The 18,230-nt window shown below is 42.7% G+C and overlaps 1 protein-coding gene across 4 annotated transcripts in view; it reads left to right on the plus strand.

The window, feature by feature from the left end:
* Positions 1-18,230, plus strand: part of TTC27 (tetratricopeptide repeat domain 27) — a 198,384-nt gene that overhangs the window by 21,620 nt on the left and 158,534 nt on the right. For all 4 annotated transcript variants that reach the window (XM_074949014.1, XM_074949017.1, XM_074949015.1 and 1 more), the window contains exons 4-5: positions 3,098-3,238; positions 9,971-10,073. In XM_074949014.1, coding sequence (XP_074805115.1) covers positions 3,098-3,238; positions 9,971-10,073 — 244 coding nt within the window. The remainder of the gene's footprint in view (positions 1-3,097; positions 3,239-9,970; positions 10,074-18,230) is intronic.

The following is an 18,230-nucleotide window of genomic DNA, read 5'->3' on the forward strand; positions in this document are numbered from 1 at the left end:
TCCCTCTGCATATTGTTTTCTGCCCCAATTTTTTTTTAAGTAGTGTACTTCTAATATTTAGGAGGGATTTAACACTCTCTCTTGCCCCCCGCCCCCCAAAGTCACTCAGACAAGAGTTTTTTCTGTGTGTGAGATGATGGGGTGTGTGTGTGCTTGCTTGCTTCCTTTCCAAAGACTGGGGAAGGGAACTAGTGAGGATCTGACATGAGATAGGAATTACCAGATGGCATCAGCCCACTGTTTGTTTCATCTAGTCCAGTATCTTGCATTTAACAGTGGCCAGTTCCAGATGCTTTACAGGAAGTGCAAGAAACACTGCAGAAGACCATTTGTACAATAATCTGCTATGGGGTCTTGCTAGCCTCCATCAGTTAGTTGCAGCCGTATGCCCTGTGGCCTGCAAGTTTAATATTCCTTAGCCCTATCTACTGTAGATTGTTATCCATAGTTAGGGCACTGCCAAATTCACAGCCTTGAAAAACATACCACGAACCGTGAAATTTGGTCTCCCTGCCATGAAATCTGGTCTTTTGTGTGCTTTTACCCTATACTATACAGATTTCATGGCGGAGACCAGTGTTTCTCAAATTGGGCGTTCTGAACCAAAAGGGAGTTGCAGGGGGATCACAAGGTTATTTTAGGAGGGGTCGAGGTATTGGCATCCTTACTTCTGTGCTGCCTTCAGAACTGGGCGACCGGAATGTGACAGATGTTAGCCAGGTGCCCAGCTCTGAAGGCAGCACACCCCCCCTGTCCTGTCCTCCAGCAGCAGTGGAGAAGTTGGGGTGGTAATACCATACCATGCCACTCTTCTGTGTTGCTACCTTTGGATCTGGGCAGCCAGAGAGTGGCAGCTGCTGACTGAGGGCCCAGCTCTGCAGGCAGCAGCGCAGAAGTAAGAGTGGCAATACCATACCATGCCATCCTTACTTCTGCGCTGCTGCTGGCGGTGGCTCTGCCTTCAGAGCTAGGCTCCTGGCCAGCAGCCACAGCTCTCCAGCAGCCACAGCTCTGAAGGCAGCACTGACCCCAGCAGCACCACAGAAGTAAGAGTAGCAGTACCGCAACTTCCCCTACAATAGCTTTGCACCCCCCTTCCCCCCCCCCCCAACAACTCCTTTTTGGGACAGGACCCCTATAGTTACAACACTGTGAAATTGACCAAAATGGACTGTGAATTTGGTAGGGTCCTATCCATAGAGTTGTTAACTCTTGCAGTTCTTATACCGGCTTTTGTGATATTTGGTGTGTGTTCTGAAACCCACTCCTGCTGGAAATATGCTATTTAAGTGAGAAAAAAACCTAAGCCAGTTTAAAATCAGCACTGAATTTGTTGATGTATGCATAAATTATTTTCCAAATGAATCCCTGATGCTACTCTTTAGCACAGTGGTCCCCAAACTTTTAAGGGTTGCACTCCCCCCTTATCCCTGTCCCTCAACTGGGGCCAGGAACAGGGCCAAGGCTTCAGGGGGAGGGGAGCGTGGACAGAGGTAAGGGGTCAGAGAATGGCGCCACAGCTGGGGGCGGGAGCAGTGCCAGGAGCCAGAGCCCCGAACCCGAGGCTGGCAGACAGGGATTGGAGCGGAGCTGGGTGGCACTCCCTCCCTACCCCTCATGGGGGGTTGGCCCAGGGCCTCAGCTGCGCCCCCTGAATGATCCTCTTTGCCCCCCTACAGGAGCATGCCCCAAAGTTTGGGGATCTCTGCTTTAGCATATTACTTTTTTCATAAAATCAGATCAGTTACAGATGTTGGTAAAATTCTTCCTTTGAGTGGGCCTGGGGTTGGGTTTTTGGTACAGCTTTTAAACAATTTATTTCCTTTACTGTTTTACTCACAAGTGCTTCTTCAGACCATCAGACTTCATTTTCATGAATGGAATTGAAACCACTACGCTGATGTCATGTAAAAATTCCTCTCGGTATCAAACAGTTTGATATCCTGCAGCATTGGCTGCAGGATACAAGGCTGAAAGGTCTAAATATGTATAAATGAATTACAGTACTACCCAGAAAAATCAGGTAGGGGGAAAAAAAAGCCAGCTTTACTTTGGCAAGGATTTGACTCCACTAAAAAGTGAACTACTGGAGCAACTTCACTTAGCAAGTTTTTTCTTGACCTGTAAATTGGCAGTCAAGGTGCTGAATATTGTTTAGATGCAGGTAACCTTACTTCATTTGGGAACAAATTAATATTTAAACAGCCAAATATATATACTGCTCAGCTAATATTACATCAGGGCTTGAACAATCCCCACTCACCCAAGATGACTAAGAATCTTTCTCAAGTGAGTGCCTTCAATCTCTGGAGAATCTAAGCTGTTGCTTTTGAAAAAAAGTACATAACTTTTGTTTGCTGAGTAACATGAAGACAAACGCCTCCAGCTGCCTTTGTAAAGGGAGAAGACTGTCATTACAGTTAAAATAGTTGGAGGGATGCATGGACTCTATGGCTAAGAGCAGGGTGCACTGTGGGGGCTGGCACCCATACCCCATTAAGCAGAGGAGACATTCTGGAGGGCAGTCCCTTTCGTGGGAGCCATGGGGCATAATTTCCCAAGCAGAGGGTTCTTCATGTGCATGGGGGAACTGTGCTGACACTATCCCCATCAGAGGACTCTGTGCTGGGGGAGGGAGGAGATAGCATGCACTAACTGACTATTAGAGGAACACCCAGCATTAATTTATTTGGACAATGGAAGGATACACTAAATTGACCTTTTTGGGTGGCTATAAGGTGACTTCATTAAATTATTTGAGGCAGCTTTGGTTAATTTGTTTAGTGGGCAGCATCATTAATTGACATGCGATTTATGTGCTGGGGCTGCTGTTAACTGGAGATGCAGATTTTACCCAGCAGGGAACTGGGGTCTTTAAGCCCAATCTAGCAGGGATACCCCACCTGCAGGAGATGAAGCAAGAAGGGGCAGGCCTTGTGGTGGGGTTGTGGCTTGAGGGTACCAGTCGGCTTGTTGAGCAGACTTTATCCTCTGGTGAGGTGTTGGGTAATCTTTTTGAAGCCCTGCAATACATTATTTGCTAGTTAAGTGCTTTAATATTGTCTGGTGCTGATATTATTATTCTTTCTTCTTTCAGCCCAAAGCATTGTGTACAGCTGTTTTGAGTATGCTGGTTCTGGATGGTGAATCAGTCTATAATCTGACTTCCCTTCCTATCTTGCTGATGTTAGCCAGAGTGATTCTTGTGCATTCAAGACATAAACTTGCCGCTATTCAGGTATGAAATATGTGGAAATAGTTATTGTGGTTGTCAACCATGGATTGGTTCTCATTTTTCTTCCACTGTCTCATTCTGTCTTGTTTACTATTTTCTTTCTCTTCCATTTCTTTTGTCTTCCTTTTTTTTATCCTGTTCTGCTTTCAGAGATGTCTTACTCCAAAGGAACAGTTCTACACAACAAAGCAGTGACTACAGTAGTGAGGGAATTAAAATAAAGTGTTATCTTTTCTAAAAGATAAGTTATGTAAATTGAATTTCTAATAGCTAAGCCAGAGAAATGTCTACTAGGGCTTTTTCCCTTGTGAGGGATGAAGGCACCTCTATTTCATGAAGATAATTTCAGTGTTAGAATTTGCTGTTTTTCTTACATGTATAATTAGAATAACATGAGTATAAATGAACAGTAGTACGTACAGTTGGGACAATCCTGTTTTTACATACTGTAGCCTTTCTATTTCACAAACTTTTACATACTATAAAGTTATTTAAAAACTGTTAATCTTTGTAAGACACTGCAGCACTATTCTTTGGCCTGGATGCCTGCTGCTCCCATTCTAGACAGGATGGGTTTATCTGCCTTATTCCCATGCATGGAAGTGGAGCTAAGAGATTCCTCTCCTTTAGTTCTGGATTGTCAGCTAGATCCCCACCATGCCAGCACATTAGGAGTACTAAACAACAATGTGGACCATATCCCTATCGGCCCCCAGTTTCTGATTTCACATGAAAGACAGAGAGGTTTCACTGAGTTCCTCCTTAAAATAAAGTTTTCTGACTATTTTCCTCCTTTGCTTTAGCTTAGAAGCAGTTTGATTGGCAGAGGGTGATTCTGGAGCTGGGGAGGCCCTTAACAGCAGAGACTTCGCTCCAGTGCGTTGCAGTTGAGGTCAAAAGGCTTCCTTGGTCCATCTTGGTGCTTGGGCAGGCAACCCCTACTTCCAGCTGCATCTTCATAGGGGGCTGAATTAAACAGTGTGGGAGATGTTCCTGGTTGTTTTGTACTTCTGGAAGCCAGGCTCTCCCTTGTTTCTCCCCTCTCACTCCACATGAATGCTGTTAAGCTCCAGCAGTCAGGTCAGTCAGAAGGGGAGAAAATGTACCTGGTGTACAAACAGGCATAGTGAGGGACCTCCTCCTGTCCAAAGGCTTGTTTACACTATTAAAAGTGATAAAACCAAGTTTTAATGCTAGTTCAGGAGCAACAGCTGCTGAAAACCATTTTCTGCAAGTTTCAGAGTAACAGCCGTGTTAGTCTGTATTCGCAAAAAGAAAATGAGTACTTGTGGCACCTTAGAGACTAACCAATTTATTTGAGCATAAGCTTTCGTGAGCTACAGCTCACTTCATCGGATGTATACTGTGGAAAATACAGAAGGTGCTTGTTTTTATACACACAAATCATGAAAAAATGGGTGTTTATGACTACAAAAGGTTTTCTCTTCCCCCCCCCCCCCCACCCCACTCTCCTGCTGGTAATAGCTTATGTAAAGTGATCACTCTCCTTACAATGTGTATGACAATCAAGGTGGGCCATTTGATTATGGGGGGGAGAGAGAGCCTGGATTTGTGCTGGAAATGGCCCACCTTGATTATCATACACATTGTAAGGAGAGTGATCACTTTAGATGAGCTATTACCATCAGGAGAGTGGGTTTGGTTTTTTTTTGGGGGGGGGGGGGGGAGAAAACCTGGATTTGTGCTGGAAATGGCCCACCTTGATTATCATACACATTGTAAGGAGAGGGATCACTTTACATAAGCTATTACCAGCAGGAGAGTGGGGTGGGGGGAGAGAGAACCTTTTTGTAGTGATAAACACCCATTTTTTCATGATTTGTGTGTGTAAAAACAAACATCTTCTGTATTTTCCACAGTATGCATCCGATGAAGTGAGCTGTAGCTCACGAAAGCTTATGCTCAAATAAATTGGTTAGTCTCTGAGGTGCCACAAGTACTCCTTTTCATTTTCTGTAAGTTTCCTAATGTGACCCAGCCATTCTTTCTCATGTAAGTTCAAATCCAACAAAAAACTCTCAATATTTCAGTTCTGTAATATTCATGTAAATGAGCTTAGAATTGGATAAAATTCTGAGAAATCTACCTTTTTAAAACATTAATATAGCCCTGTTTTTCACAAATACTATTCCACATGAAAGACTAAATACTTGAAAAATTTTAAAATCATTCAAAAGAAAATCCTGAAACCATCCCCACAAAATTAAACTTAATAAAATAAGTTCCATGCAGAGCTCAACTGACTTAACTGAAATTTTTCCAAAAATGTTCTTTTCTACTTTGATACCTTTGTGTGGCAAGCTGTAGGCCAGAGGAAATTTTTATCACTGATCTTATAAACCCCAGATATATCCTCAGCTACAGGGTTGTGAATAGAATAGTATTCATTTCCTAACACAGTCATGTTTAAATTGCCTTTGGGTTTCTAAACAAAGTGATGGTGGGGAGGAGGAAAAGGATTTGACCTCTTCTACAAGGTCTCCTGTTTGTGAGCCATTGCTTTCTTCAGCTTGATATCACAAGTCATATTTCATTGCAGTTTAAAATAGACAATATTTTATCTGTTTTGATAGTTCCTCTCTAGGCAGATTATAATCAACTGCATGTAAATTGGTTTAGATTTTTCCCCTAGATGCTGTGTGTGCAGTCCTTTAGGTTGATGTACACTTACCTGAAGAACAGAAGTGTGTGTGTGTATATATGATACTTTCTTGGCATTTATAGACAGTAGCATATTTTAACACTTGTTTTTACACACACACACACACACACACACACACACACACACACACAGAGTGAAATAACTGGAATTAACAAATCTGGTAAGCATTAAGGGCTTAGTGTCATTTTGTATAGAGAGTCATAGTATATTTATGGATAGTAACCTTAGTGTTATATCTTATTGACAAAATTATACTACTTGTGAACTCTAGCATGCACTTTGTCCCAGTGCAAGCAGAGTGGGGTAAGTTAAATTGCGGTAGATTTTTATATTGCTTGTATATGCATAACTTTAATCAATTATAATTCTATAAATATAATTATAATTTTGAGCTATGGTCTGAGACAGCTGTAGAACCTTGTCCATCCCTAGTATTACAATTTTGTTTTCCTCAATTAGGTTTCAAAAGCAAACACTTCATCATTGTCAGATATTTTTTATTATAAAGAAAGCCATTCATGCTTCCTTACTGTAGCTTCCAAAAAGCTCCTAAAGCCTCATCCAGCTTCTATTAAAGTCAGTGGAAAGGCCTCTGTTGAAGTCAGTGAGAGTTGGATAGCTCAGCGAGAGAGAACTGCTTCCTGCCATACATAAATGGTAAACCATAATTGAATTAGTATGTATGTGGTATGTTTGTGTATAAAACCCTCAGTTTTATTTTTAAAAAAAGATGCTATGCACACAACATACTTACCTGACTCCAAATCACAAACACAAGGAAATTTAAAAGTTAAGCCACAATCAATATGTACACTCTAATCCTCCACCCACAGACACACCTTACCACTATTGCACCTATTGTACACCACAGTCAGCAACCTTAATTCTGCTCCTGTAGGGATCCTAGCCTCTGACCTCAGAATTCTTCAATATATATAACATATAGATAAGCTTGGCAGAATTTGATTTTTATTTTTTTCTAATTTTAACCATTTTTATCCACTTAAAAAAAATTCTATTTGTAAGTTTTTTTTTGTTTTGTTTTGTTTTTTTTTTTTTGGAGTTAAGGCAGTGTTGACAGTGGGGCTGCAGTGGGCTCCCTGTGCAGCCAAAAGGCCGAAAACACTGGGGCACAAGGTGCGAGGGAGGCTGCAGTGCATTGTGACCAGTGACACCCAATCCTTGCAGGCACAAGATAAGAGGAAGTCTGGAGTCCTGGGAGAGCAGACCCCCCCACACACACACTCCTTCCTAGCTAGGGCCATGAGGAGGAGGACAAGATTCTGGCTATGAGGGAAGCCACTCCATTGCTGAATGGCTCCTGCTGGAAAAGGAGCCATTCAACAGAGGGGTGGCCTCCTCCGCGGCCAGGGATGATGATGATGACAAATCATTGCAGTTCTGCCTGGGGTGGTCTCTGCTCTGCCAGGCCAGGACTCCTCCGGTCTTTCCGACACCTTGTGTGTGCAAGGATCCAGTGTCACAGGCCCCACTCACCAGTCAGGTGTGTGTGTGAGCCATCCCTGGCCAGGAACTGTTCGGCAGCAGTGTGTCTTTCCCTGGACCCAGGGGCTTGTCATCCACTGCTTTCCCCTCATCCACAGAGCCAGTGGATGGCATAGAAGGCAATTAGGGATAGAAGGCATAAGATAGGGATATCCATAAGATACCCTTATGGGAATCTTATGGGGATACCCATAAAATAGGGATAGTTAGGCATAGAAGGAAATTAGGTTAGTCAGCATGACTTGCCCATGCTGACTGTTCCTGATCACTTTCCTCTCCTCCAAGTGCTTCAAAATTGATTCCTTGAGGACCTGCTCCATAATTTTTCTAGGGACTGAGGTGAGGTTGACTGGCCTGTAGTTCCCCAGATCCTCCTCCTTCCCTTTTTTAAAGATGGGCACTACATTAACCTTTTTTGAGTCATCCGGGACCTCCCCTGATCACCATGAGTTTTCAAAGATAATGGCCAATGGCTCTGTAATCACATCCACCAACTCCTTTAGCGCCCTCGGATACAGTGCATCTGGACCTGTGCTCGTCCAGCTTTTCTAAATAGTCCCGAACCACTTCTTTCCCCACGGAGGGCTGGTCACCACCTCCCCATGCTGTGCTGCCCAGTGCAGTAGTCTGGGAGCTGACCTTGTTCATGAAGACCAAGACAAAAAAAGCATTGAGTACATTAGCTTTTTCCACATCCTCTGTCACTAGGTTGCCTCCCCCATTCAGTAAGGGGCCCACACTTTCCCTGACCACCTTCTTGTTGCTAGCATACCTGTAGAAACCTTCTTGTTACTCTTAACATCACTTGCTAGTTGCAACTCCAGGTGTGATTTGGCCTTCCTGATTTCACTCCTCATGCCTAAGCAATATTTTTATACTCCTCCCTGGTCATTTGTCCAGTCTTCCACTTCTTGTAAGCGTCTTTTTTGTGTTTAAGTTCAGCAAGGATTTCACTGTTAAGCCAAGCTGGTCATCTGCCATATTTGCTATTCTTTCTACACATCGGGATGGTTTGTTCCTGCAACCTCAATAAGGATTCTTTAAAATACAGCCAGGTCTCCTGGACTCCTTTCCTCCTCATGTTATTCTCCCAGGGGATCCTGCCCATCAGATCCCTGAGGGAGTCAGTCTGTTTTTTCTGAAGTCCAGGATCCATATTCTGCTGCTCTCCTTTCTTCCCTGTGTCAGGATCCTGAACTCAACCATCTCATGGTCACTGCCTCCCAGGTTCCTATCCACTTTTGCTTCCCCTACTAATTCTTCCCTGTTCGTGAGCAGCAGGTCAAGAAGAGCTCTGCCCCTATTTGGTTCCTCCAGCACTTGCACCAGGAAATTGTCCCCTACATTTTCCAAAAACTTCCTGAATTGTCTGTGTTTTTAATTTATAAGGGGGGGGGAGGGTCGCACTCAGGGGCTTGCTATGTGAAAGGGGTCACCAGTAAAAAAAAGTTTGAGAACCACTGTTGTAAGCGCACTGATTATTACCATTTGATATTTTGTGTCAGCTGAAATTGACATTTACTCTTATGGTCAGCAGGAAGGGGCAATGCAGTGACCTTCTCCTGATCTGGCACCAACTTCTTCGTGCCCGTCCTTCCCATCCACGTAAACTTCCCCCTTCTCCCCACCTGTTAAAGGGAGCCCTTAAAGGGGCAACATCCCTTTTCTTCCAGTTGGCCAGGCACAGCCCTCCCTTCTCTCGCTCCCCACATGAAGGTTGTGGTGAGCACATTCTTGGGGAAAACTTAAACCAGACACGAAGACAGATCTTAATATGAAATCCTAAAATGTCTGAATCTGACAGTTCCTTTACATATGTTGAGCGATGTGCATGTTCCTTGAGTCAAGGAATAGATATCTTGATAAGGCGTGCTTTAAATTCTAACATGTAGAAGAAGAAAAACCTTCACTACCAGTCTTCAGCCCCTCAGTGAAGAGCTGCATCCGAAGAGACAAATGGTTGAAATTTTAAACTACAGCCCTTAAAATAGCAAGGAGAAAGTGAGGCAAGGCTGTAGGGAATTCAAATCACAACTAATTGAATTCTCCCTTTTTATTGGGTGACACCTTTTCTCCATTTTATATCAGAAAACTGTGTGGCATTTGTATTGAACTAGAAATCTGTCATAAAGATACAGTGATAATTGTCTTATTTGTGAGACCGCTTCAGACTTTTAGCACTCCCCTTTTCAGAAGAAAGGATGTTTGGAAAGGAGAGTTGTTGATTGAAGCCATCATCTGAGAGGAATACAAGAGGGGAAAAAATATTAACTGTTAAGTGACTGAGCACCCATCTATATAGTAAGGTTTTGTTGTTAATTTATTTCTTTTGACTCTTTCAAGATTTATTAAGCCTTGATATAATTTGAATCTACACTTTAGGAAACTTCCTACCTTAATCTAATCTCAAATAGATCAGATTTGGTATTGAATTTTTATAAAGCAACTGTATTTGTGTTTTTGAAATTATATTTTTAAAATCTGTTTATAAAAGAAAATCAGATGTATTTATCATTCATTTAAAATATCCTTATTCTCCCTTTTAGACATTGCCTTGGTGGACTTTGCGATATGTGAATATTCACCAGCAGTTGCTAGAGGAGCGATCGCCTGAGCTCTTTGCTCTTGCCCAGAGTTGTATAGAACAAGGTAAGTTTCAAATTATTTGATTATGTTCACATATAATACCATTCACTTGTCAGAAGAGTTTTGTAGATGTGTCACGGTTTGCAGCATGGTGCCTGTCAGGTGTTTTTGTAGCTGCAGAGAGTAGAAAGGCACTTCTTAAATTTATGTTGATCTAACAATTCTCTCTTGTTGATGTGTGCTCTGTTGGTTAAAGCTCTGTAATCCTGATTACACTCTATCTGCTTGGAAACAAAAAAAAGTGTTTGTGGTATGCTACTGTTAATATGTCACAAATTGATTTGCAGGCATTATGCCTGTCTTGTCTCTTATTTAACGAAGCTCATTTGAGTTTGAAATGTGAATTCTTCTGGTTTTGTACAACTTTGAGAGACACTGAGCAATTTTCTACTGCTCCTCCTCACAGAGTATCAGAATTGTTATTAACCTGAACCAGAAATGTTCGGTACATGGTGTTCAATTCCAAAGACATGCTGGGTTACATTGCAAAAGGAGGGCATTATTTTTAAATTGAATTTTGAAGTGAATATTGATACTGAGGGAAGCAGACTAATAGTGTTGGAACTAAACATAAATAAAATACCATTGGTTTTTAAGACATTGAGTTTATTTGTTAGCTGAAGATTTTTTGCTGGAACTGTGGAAGCCTAAGATTATATTTTCAACAGTGTTAAAGACATTTTTCTCTCCCACTTAGACATGCACTGGCATGTATAGATTTTGTCCTTGCCAAAAAAGGTATAGGGAATTTAAAATTCACTATTTTACAGGATGAACTCTTTTTTTTTTTTTTTTTTTTTTTTTTTTTTTTGGTAATGAAAGGTTATTTCTTGGGGTTTGAACCAGCTGTAGGATCAAGGCATGACAGTGATGTCAGAATACCAAATAGTAGTTTGGGGCCCTTGCAAAATTACCATATGAATAGCAAAAACTTTTAAAATACAATGGTAAGATTGAACATAGAATTATATTGGGGCCAATCCTGTGAATTGGTGAGTGATCTCCACTGCCATTAGGCGGCTCCAGCATTGGATCCATCCACTAAATTCTATAGTGTTTATCTTTCTCTGTTCGAGAGCTTTAAACAAACTTCCACACAGTTTTATTGTAGGAGTGTGGGAAAACTTCATTTATGGACTATAAACCATTTCATTTCAGTAACTTAGATATCTAATTGACCAAGTGTCTTTAATCTATACATTGGGAAACTTGCTGTGTAATCACACTTTTCAGAAGAAAGGAATTCTAGGACACCTTTACTATCAGCACATGAAATTAAATTAGTTGACATGCAGACATGCAGGCCAAGGAAATCTTAGACATTAACTGACATGGAGATAAGCCAGTCTGATTTGAGCTGCTAATGTCCTAATTAACAAATGTATATTCATTTTGGCAAATTGTATTTTTAAGGTAAAAATCAGATGATGTACTGATCAGTATGGTAATTGAGCACTTCAGAAAAAAAACTAAACCTAATCAACCTATTGCTTAAAAAAAAATCCTATAAAATCTGACCCTCAAGGTGTGCTGCAAAGCCAGTCTCCTCCTCTCCCCCCCTTCTTCAAAGGGGAGAATTGCAAAGGTGATGAATTGTTAGAGAGAGAGTTTTGCTGATTTGCTGCTAGGGGTGAGGGGTGGACTAGATTAGATGAAAATGTTGCTACTTAGTTATAAAGGAGTGGCGTTTTGCTTTTTTTTTTTTTTAATCTTCAAAACTCCGAGACTGGATAGATAGCTGCTTCTTAAAAACTCTGTACAAAATTAACTAAATGTCAGACAGGTGGCTGCTGACGTTTGTTGTTCAGGTTAGGAAGGGGAAGGTGGAGGGATTCCAAAAGCTTTTTCATTATTATAGAGACTGCAAATGACCCTGTTCGTAATACTCTGCAGTGATTGTTGCTCTGAATACAAGAGAGTTGTATAGATGAATAATCAGTGAAAGGGAGACAGGTTCAACATCAGTCTATATGCCAGCAGTTATTCAGTTGCACTTGAGACTGTAGTTTATCATTTATTTGGCTGAACATTTCTATGATGACTTTGCTGGAGAATACAAAGTATTTTACTTTATTTTTAAAGTGTTCTTGCTTGTCTGAAACTCTTACTCAAAGAATCAAGGTAGCAGGAAAAACAAAACCTGTAACATGGAGCATTTTGTCATACAGTGACTTTGAGTAGTTAGCATGTGTGTGTTGCCTTAGAAATTCTTAAAAATAAGGTTTTAGAGCAATACTAAAAATAGGATGCTATGATTGGGGCACACTAAGGTTATGTCTGCACTGGTGTGCATATTCTAGTACGGGTTGTGTTCATGCAGGCTTGAGCCAGCCAAACCTACCCCAAAAGTCTACATTTGCTCTGCTAGACATTCATATAATGCTGTGTACCCATGTGCATCCACAGTGCTGCTCTGGGTACACAAGTTTAGTGCTACTATTTCAGGGACTATATGCCAGGGTTCTTGGAATCACACAGAGACACTGTAGGAACCAGTTTTTGGTGTGTTGTTGGTACTATGTTTCAGTCCTTCTTGGACCCATATGTGGAACACATTTGTGCCTTGCCTTCACACATATGCCGATGACACTTCTGGATCATGTTGCCCTCACTTCTGTTTCTGCAAAACTGGGTTGTAGTCGTGGATCTATTGGATGAGCTGCTCCTATTCCTTATTGCAGGACAAATTGTTTATGTAGTGGAGTAGGTGCTTGGCAAGATGCTGGATGGCATTTCAGCATCATTTTTTGCCAAAATCAAAGACCGACGCGTGCAAGAATAATTGATTTTTCGCACAATGGACAGATATGCTGAATGCTGCTATTGCCTTTGGTGTACCATCATTTCTGGTGCAGGAGAAATAGCATGGTGTGGTGGGATCGCGTTATCCTGCGGGCTTGGGAGCAGCAGCAGCGGCTCCAGAGCTTCCACATGAGGAAACAGACCTTCATCGAGCTATGTGAGAATCTTGCACCATCCTCCAGCACCAGGACACTGGATTGAGGGAAGCCATATTGGTACAGAAGCAGGTTGTTGTTTCCCTGTGGAAGTTGGCCATCCCAGACAGCTACAGGTCTGTTGGAGTAGGAAAGTTCACTGCTGGGTTTGTGGTTGTGGAGGTTTGTGAGGTGATTAACACTGTGGTTTCCCTATTGGTGGTTGCCATAAGAAACGCTCCTGAAATAATAGCTAGTTTTAAAAGGATGGGGTCCCCAAACTGCATTGGGGCCATCAATGGCACTCACGAGTCCATTTGTTTGCCACAAGGAACAAGTGAATATGTGAACCACAAAGGTTATTATTCCATCATTATACAAGGCTTGGTATACTACAGAGGTAGGTTCATGAGTACTAACCTGTGGGAAACGCAGTAAAGTTTCATGATGCCAGGGTGCTGAGATCTCTCTTGTACTTTAAGGAGGAAACAGGGACTTTATTCCCTAGAAATGATATTGTTATAAGCCTTGTATCTGTGCTACTTGTATGTGGGGATCCCCCAAAACCCACTCCTGCTATGATTCATGAAACTGTACCCTGACATCAGGACCCCAGGAGAAAAAGAAATTCAGTTTCACACCCTGTAGCTGCAGGATGGTCATGGAGTGAGCATTTGGTAGGCTGAAGGCTCGTTGGTGCTGTCTATGAATCAGCCTGGATGCCAGTGTGGCCTGCTTCACACTGCACAACAGTTACGAAGCTAAAGGCACATATTTCTGCATCAAGTGAACTCAGGATGCTTCTGGTTTGCAAACTCTGTACAGTCAGCAGGATCCTACACATGTGCATACTGATGCTGGGTCCAGGCATGCAAGAGAAAATAGGGATGCCATATGTGCATACATCCTGGCAGTGCAGGGAGACAGAGGATGACATGGACCTTTTGCTGCTGCTAAGGGCTACCTTTACAGCCTTCCTGTGAAGCTGCTTTAGCATAAGAACAGTCATACTGGGTCAGACAAATGGTCCATCTAGCCCAGTATCCTGTCTTCTGACAGTGGCCAATGCCAGGTCCTTCAGAGGGAATGAACAGAACAGGTAATCAAGTGATCCATCCCCTGTTGCCCATTTCCAGCTTCTGGCAAACAGAGGCTAGGGACACTTCAGAGCATGATCTTGTATCCCTGCCCGTCCTGGCTAACAGCCACTGATAGACCTATCCTCCCTGAACTTATCTAGTTCTTTTTTGAACCCTATTATAATCTTGGCGTTCACAACATCCTCTGGCAAAGAGTTGCACAAGTTGACCGTACATAGTGTGAAGCAATACTTCCTTTATTCCTTTAACCATGCATGATGGCACATCCAAGTTCAGAGTGTGGTGCAAAAGTTCTTAAAGGTTTTGTGTTCATCTGATTATCACTTGCTAAAGGTTTTAATCTGTGCTTATACCATTGTATATCTGTGTGAAACCCATCATTACAGATTACTTCAACTGCGTTTACAGTTTGGGATGCAATTTGTGCTGGGGGCAGTTAAGACAGTGGTGTGATGCATTCCTTTTTCACTGTGCATGTGCTTCTCGCCGTCCATATCATATGTAACCCATTTTAACAACTTTGCTCTGATGTGTTTACATCTGGGTGTGGGTCTGTTTCTGGCAACAGTTACAGCCAGTGTTGCTTTGCATTGCTTTTGAGTTTGTTTGTGCAACTTGGAACTGTGTGGGGGAGCGCATAGTTACAAGATTTCCACAATGGTTTTATGGTTCAGTTTGCAGCTGCGGCAGGGCATTGTAGCAGTCTTTTTGTGTCTAATTGGGTTTTGAACGTCCCTATTGAATACTACTATTTACATATGCAACTTTACTAAGTTTCACAGGACCCGCAACTCTACTAGATACTCTTTCCTAAACAGCTTTAAAGCGATGGTGGACTGTGCTGTGTTCTCCCCCAGACCAGACCACCCACCCCCTTTGCTCTGTATGGCCCCAGAAGGCTGCTTGTATCCTGTAGATAGGCCTGGCCTGACATTCTAGCAAAGAAAAGGAAATTCATAGAGAGACTTCATTTAGTTACCTTGGTCCCTGCACCAGAAACCTCTCTCTCAGCCAAATGCAAACGTATGATGAATTCTTCTGTGTTTCCCCTTGAGACCATACTTCCCACTCCATGCTTTCCCACAACATTCCCTGCCTGCCAGGTGGTCAGGAAAGAGACAGACACAGAAGCATGCTGATTTTTACCTTCCCAAGTTTCTGTGGAATGTGGTCTGCACCTTAACCCACACTCCCTCTTTGGAAAACAGTAAACTTAATGTTTAAGAATTTTTTCCCTCAGTAGGTCCATTTTGGGGTTGAGAATAGCAGAGGCTGGTTGGAGGGGGGGAAAGGTGGACGAGGTGGTATGGAGATGGGCCATGACAATGGCATGGCTTCAGCATTATTCCTTGCACACAGTAACACACAGAACAATGCTTGGTATGTTATTGAGGGAAGAAAAATCATTGCACCTCATTTCAAATGTCCTTGTTTTTAAAAGTGCAAGCTTTGCACTACAAAAAGGGGGGAATATTTTGGAGGGAAGGAGTGGCTTGCATTATTAACTTACCAGCCTGGGGTTCTGCATCTTGCCAAGGCACCAGTCCATCTTCGGGATCCTCCGTAAGGACTTCTGCAGCCTGATCCTCCTCTTTCCTGGCTGCTTTCTGGGTCTTCAGGGTTATCCTTGATATTTCTAGCTGCACCCGTGTCACTGTCCCATTGAATGATGAGAATGGAAGGGTTCAGCAGCACAAGGTGAGCCACTGTATGATCAGTACGGGGAAACCTTGCAATCATATAGTCAAGTTCCTCATAGAACAGAAATGTGGCAGGCGCTTTCCCAAACTGTCTGTCTGAAGTCCTAGGCCTTTCTGTACAAGTACTTCAGGTGCTTCTTTCACTCCCCACACTAAATAACAATAAGGAGATTGCTCAATTCCTCCAGCTTGCTGGAAATTTGCCCGTACAGGTGAATGTTACTGCTGCTCCACCCAAAATTGTGCTGACTGCTGTACTCCATCCAGGTATTTATTAAAGCTCTGATATGCTCTTGGGCCAATTAGCTATTTGCTAAGCTGTTGTCATGTTTTCTTGTAGTAATGAACTGCAACAGAACGCTGGTGAGATGTGCAGCATGCTGCTACAGCTGCATTACAGGGAGAGTGTGAACTTTATTCATTCGGGTCAGGAAGAAATGGGTACAGTGCATTGTGGGAATGGCAGTGGAGGATTATTGAAACCTGAGCCTTAGTACCCACCCATTCCCACATCCACACTGCAAAATGGCCTAGGTACTGGGCCAAGCCACAGCTCACCCATTCTCTTTCCAACACCCTTAAGTGAGCTAGCTAGCTAGCTTGGAATCTACTCTCCTTGTGACATGACTTCATGGGTTCGACATGGACAGTGTGCGGAGCCGGGGGAATGACACAACCTCATGCCTGGACACATGTAGAGTCACCAGTGTAGACATAGCCTTAAATATTAATGATTTTATAGTAATAATTTATGCTTTGCAGCATCAACAAAGACCAAGAAAAATAATTTTATAAGCGTTTATGGCGGATATATCTGAAGTAAGGCAGATAAGTAATTTGAAAATCAGCGAAAAAGAGACTATAACTAGATGAATTTCTATCCAGTAGACTCCAGGTAGGGTAGAGTTTGTGCAGTCTTGATCAGTTTCCTGGACGCCACATATACAGTGGGGTAGTGACTGTGTTATGTGCATTGGACAGGTCAGAAGTAGCTTAGCACTGTAGATCCAGAGCTACTCAAGATATGACTTGATTTTTTTTTTTTAGAACTGCTGAGCCCTGGAAAGTTCTGAGTGCTCAGCACTTTTGACAAAAAAATTTGACAAATACACTATTTGTTGAAAAATGCAGTTTCAGTTGCCTTGAAACTATTCACAAATTTGACATGAATTCTCCAAATATTTTCGGCCAAACAGTTTTTGGGACTTAGATGCCATTTGCAAAATGTGGGGGAGAAGGAGACTCCCATCTTATAACTTTAGCCCGTTGCTTAGGGCACTCAGTCGGGATGTGGGAGACTCGGGTTCAATTCCTCTCGATCTGATAACTTCTCCTCCTCCTGTTTTATAAAGCTATCCCTTTCAAACTGATTGAAACTCAATGTTTTGGATTGAACAACATGTTTTGTTTCACCCAAAACTGTTTTTTTGTTTCGCTGACATTTTTCCCAGTTTTCAAATTCAGTTCAACCTGCACCAAATTCTTCTTTTTTTTTTTATTTCTTCTTCCCTGAACTGCCAGAAAACTGAAAAGTCAGTTATTCGCCCAGCTCTGTTATTCAGGTACCTAAATAAGGACTAGGTAAAAGTGAACTTATTAGGCAAAGATTGTAACTTGCTAAAATTAAGTTTGTCACTAAAAAGGTGTCTTGTTTTCTTTTGTTTATAATTGTACCTGTCTTTCTCTTGCTTTGTATCACTTAAATCTCTGTTCTTTATTCATATACTTATTCTTGGTTTTACTATAAACCATCTCCATTCTGTTATATTGAACTAAAGAGAGTCTCCTCAGGTAACCTAACAGGCTGGGGTATATACTGTCTCTTTGGGGGTAGTGAATTTGCCATATTGGACATTCATAAAAATTATTAATGTTGAGACTTGCAGAGTCTTGAGGAGTTGGCTGGTGAGGCTCACAGAGCAGTGTGGCAGGCACCTGATACACAGTTTAAGCCCCAGTAAAGCTCACTCTTCCTCAGGCAGAGGGGTAACACAGTGGCTTACAGTTCTGGGTCCGTTGAGCAGAGTGTCAGCATCTAACTTCAGGCACCCATTTTTGAAAATCTTGGCCTAAATCAATGGTCACCAACCAGTAGATGGATCATGGAGCTCTGACAGTCGATCTCAGTCTGTCTAAGTTTGCCAACGCTCCTGCAGCCTAGGAGATCGGCCGCAAACAATCTGGTAGCACAGCAGGGCTAAGGCAGGCTCCTTGCCTGCCCTGGCCCCATGCTACTCCCAGAAGCAGCCAGCATGTTCCTGCAGCCCCTGGTGGGGGTGGGGGGGGGAGAGCACTGTCCCTGCAGCTCCCATTGGCCGGGAAGGGGAATGTGGCCAATGGGAGCTGCGGGGGTGGTGCCTGCTTCCAGGGGCAGTGCACAAAGCCACCTGCACCCTCCCACCCCCAGAGCCGCTGCCGGACATG

Source organism: Natator depressus, chromosome 3 (assembly GCF_965152275.1).
Source record: "Natator depressus isolate rNatDep1 chromosome 3, rNatDep2.hap1, whole genome shotgun sequence".
Lineage (NCBI taxonomy): Eukaryota > Metazoa > Chordata > Testudines > Cheloniidae > Natator > Natator depressus.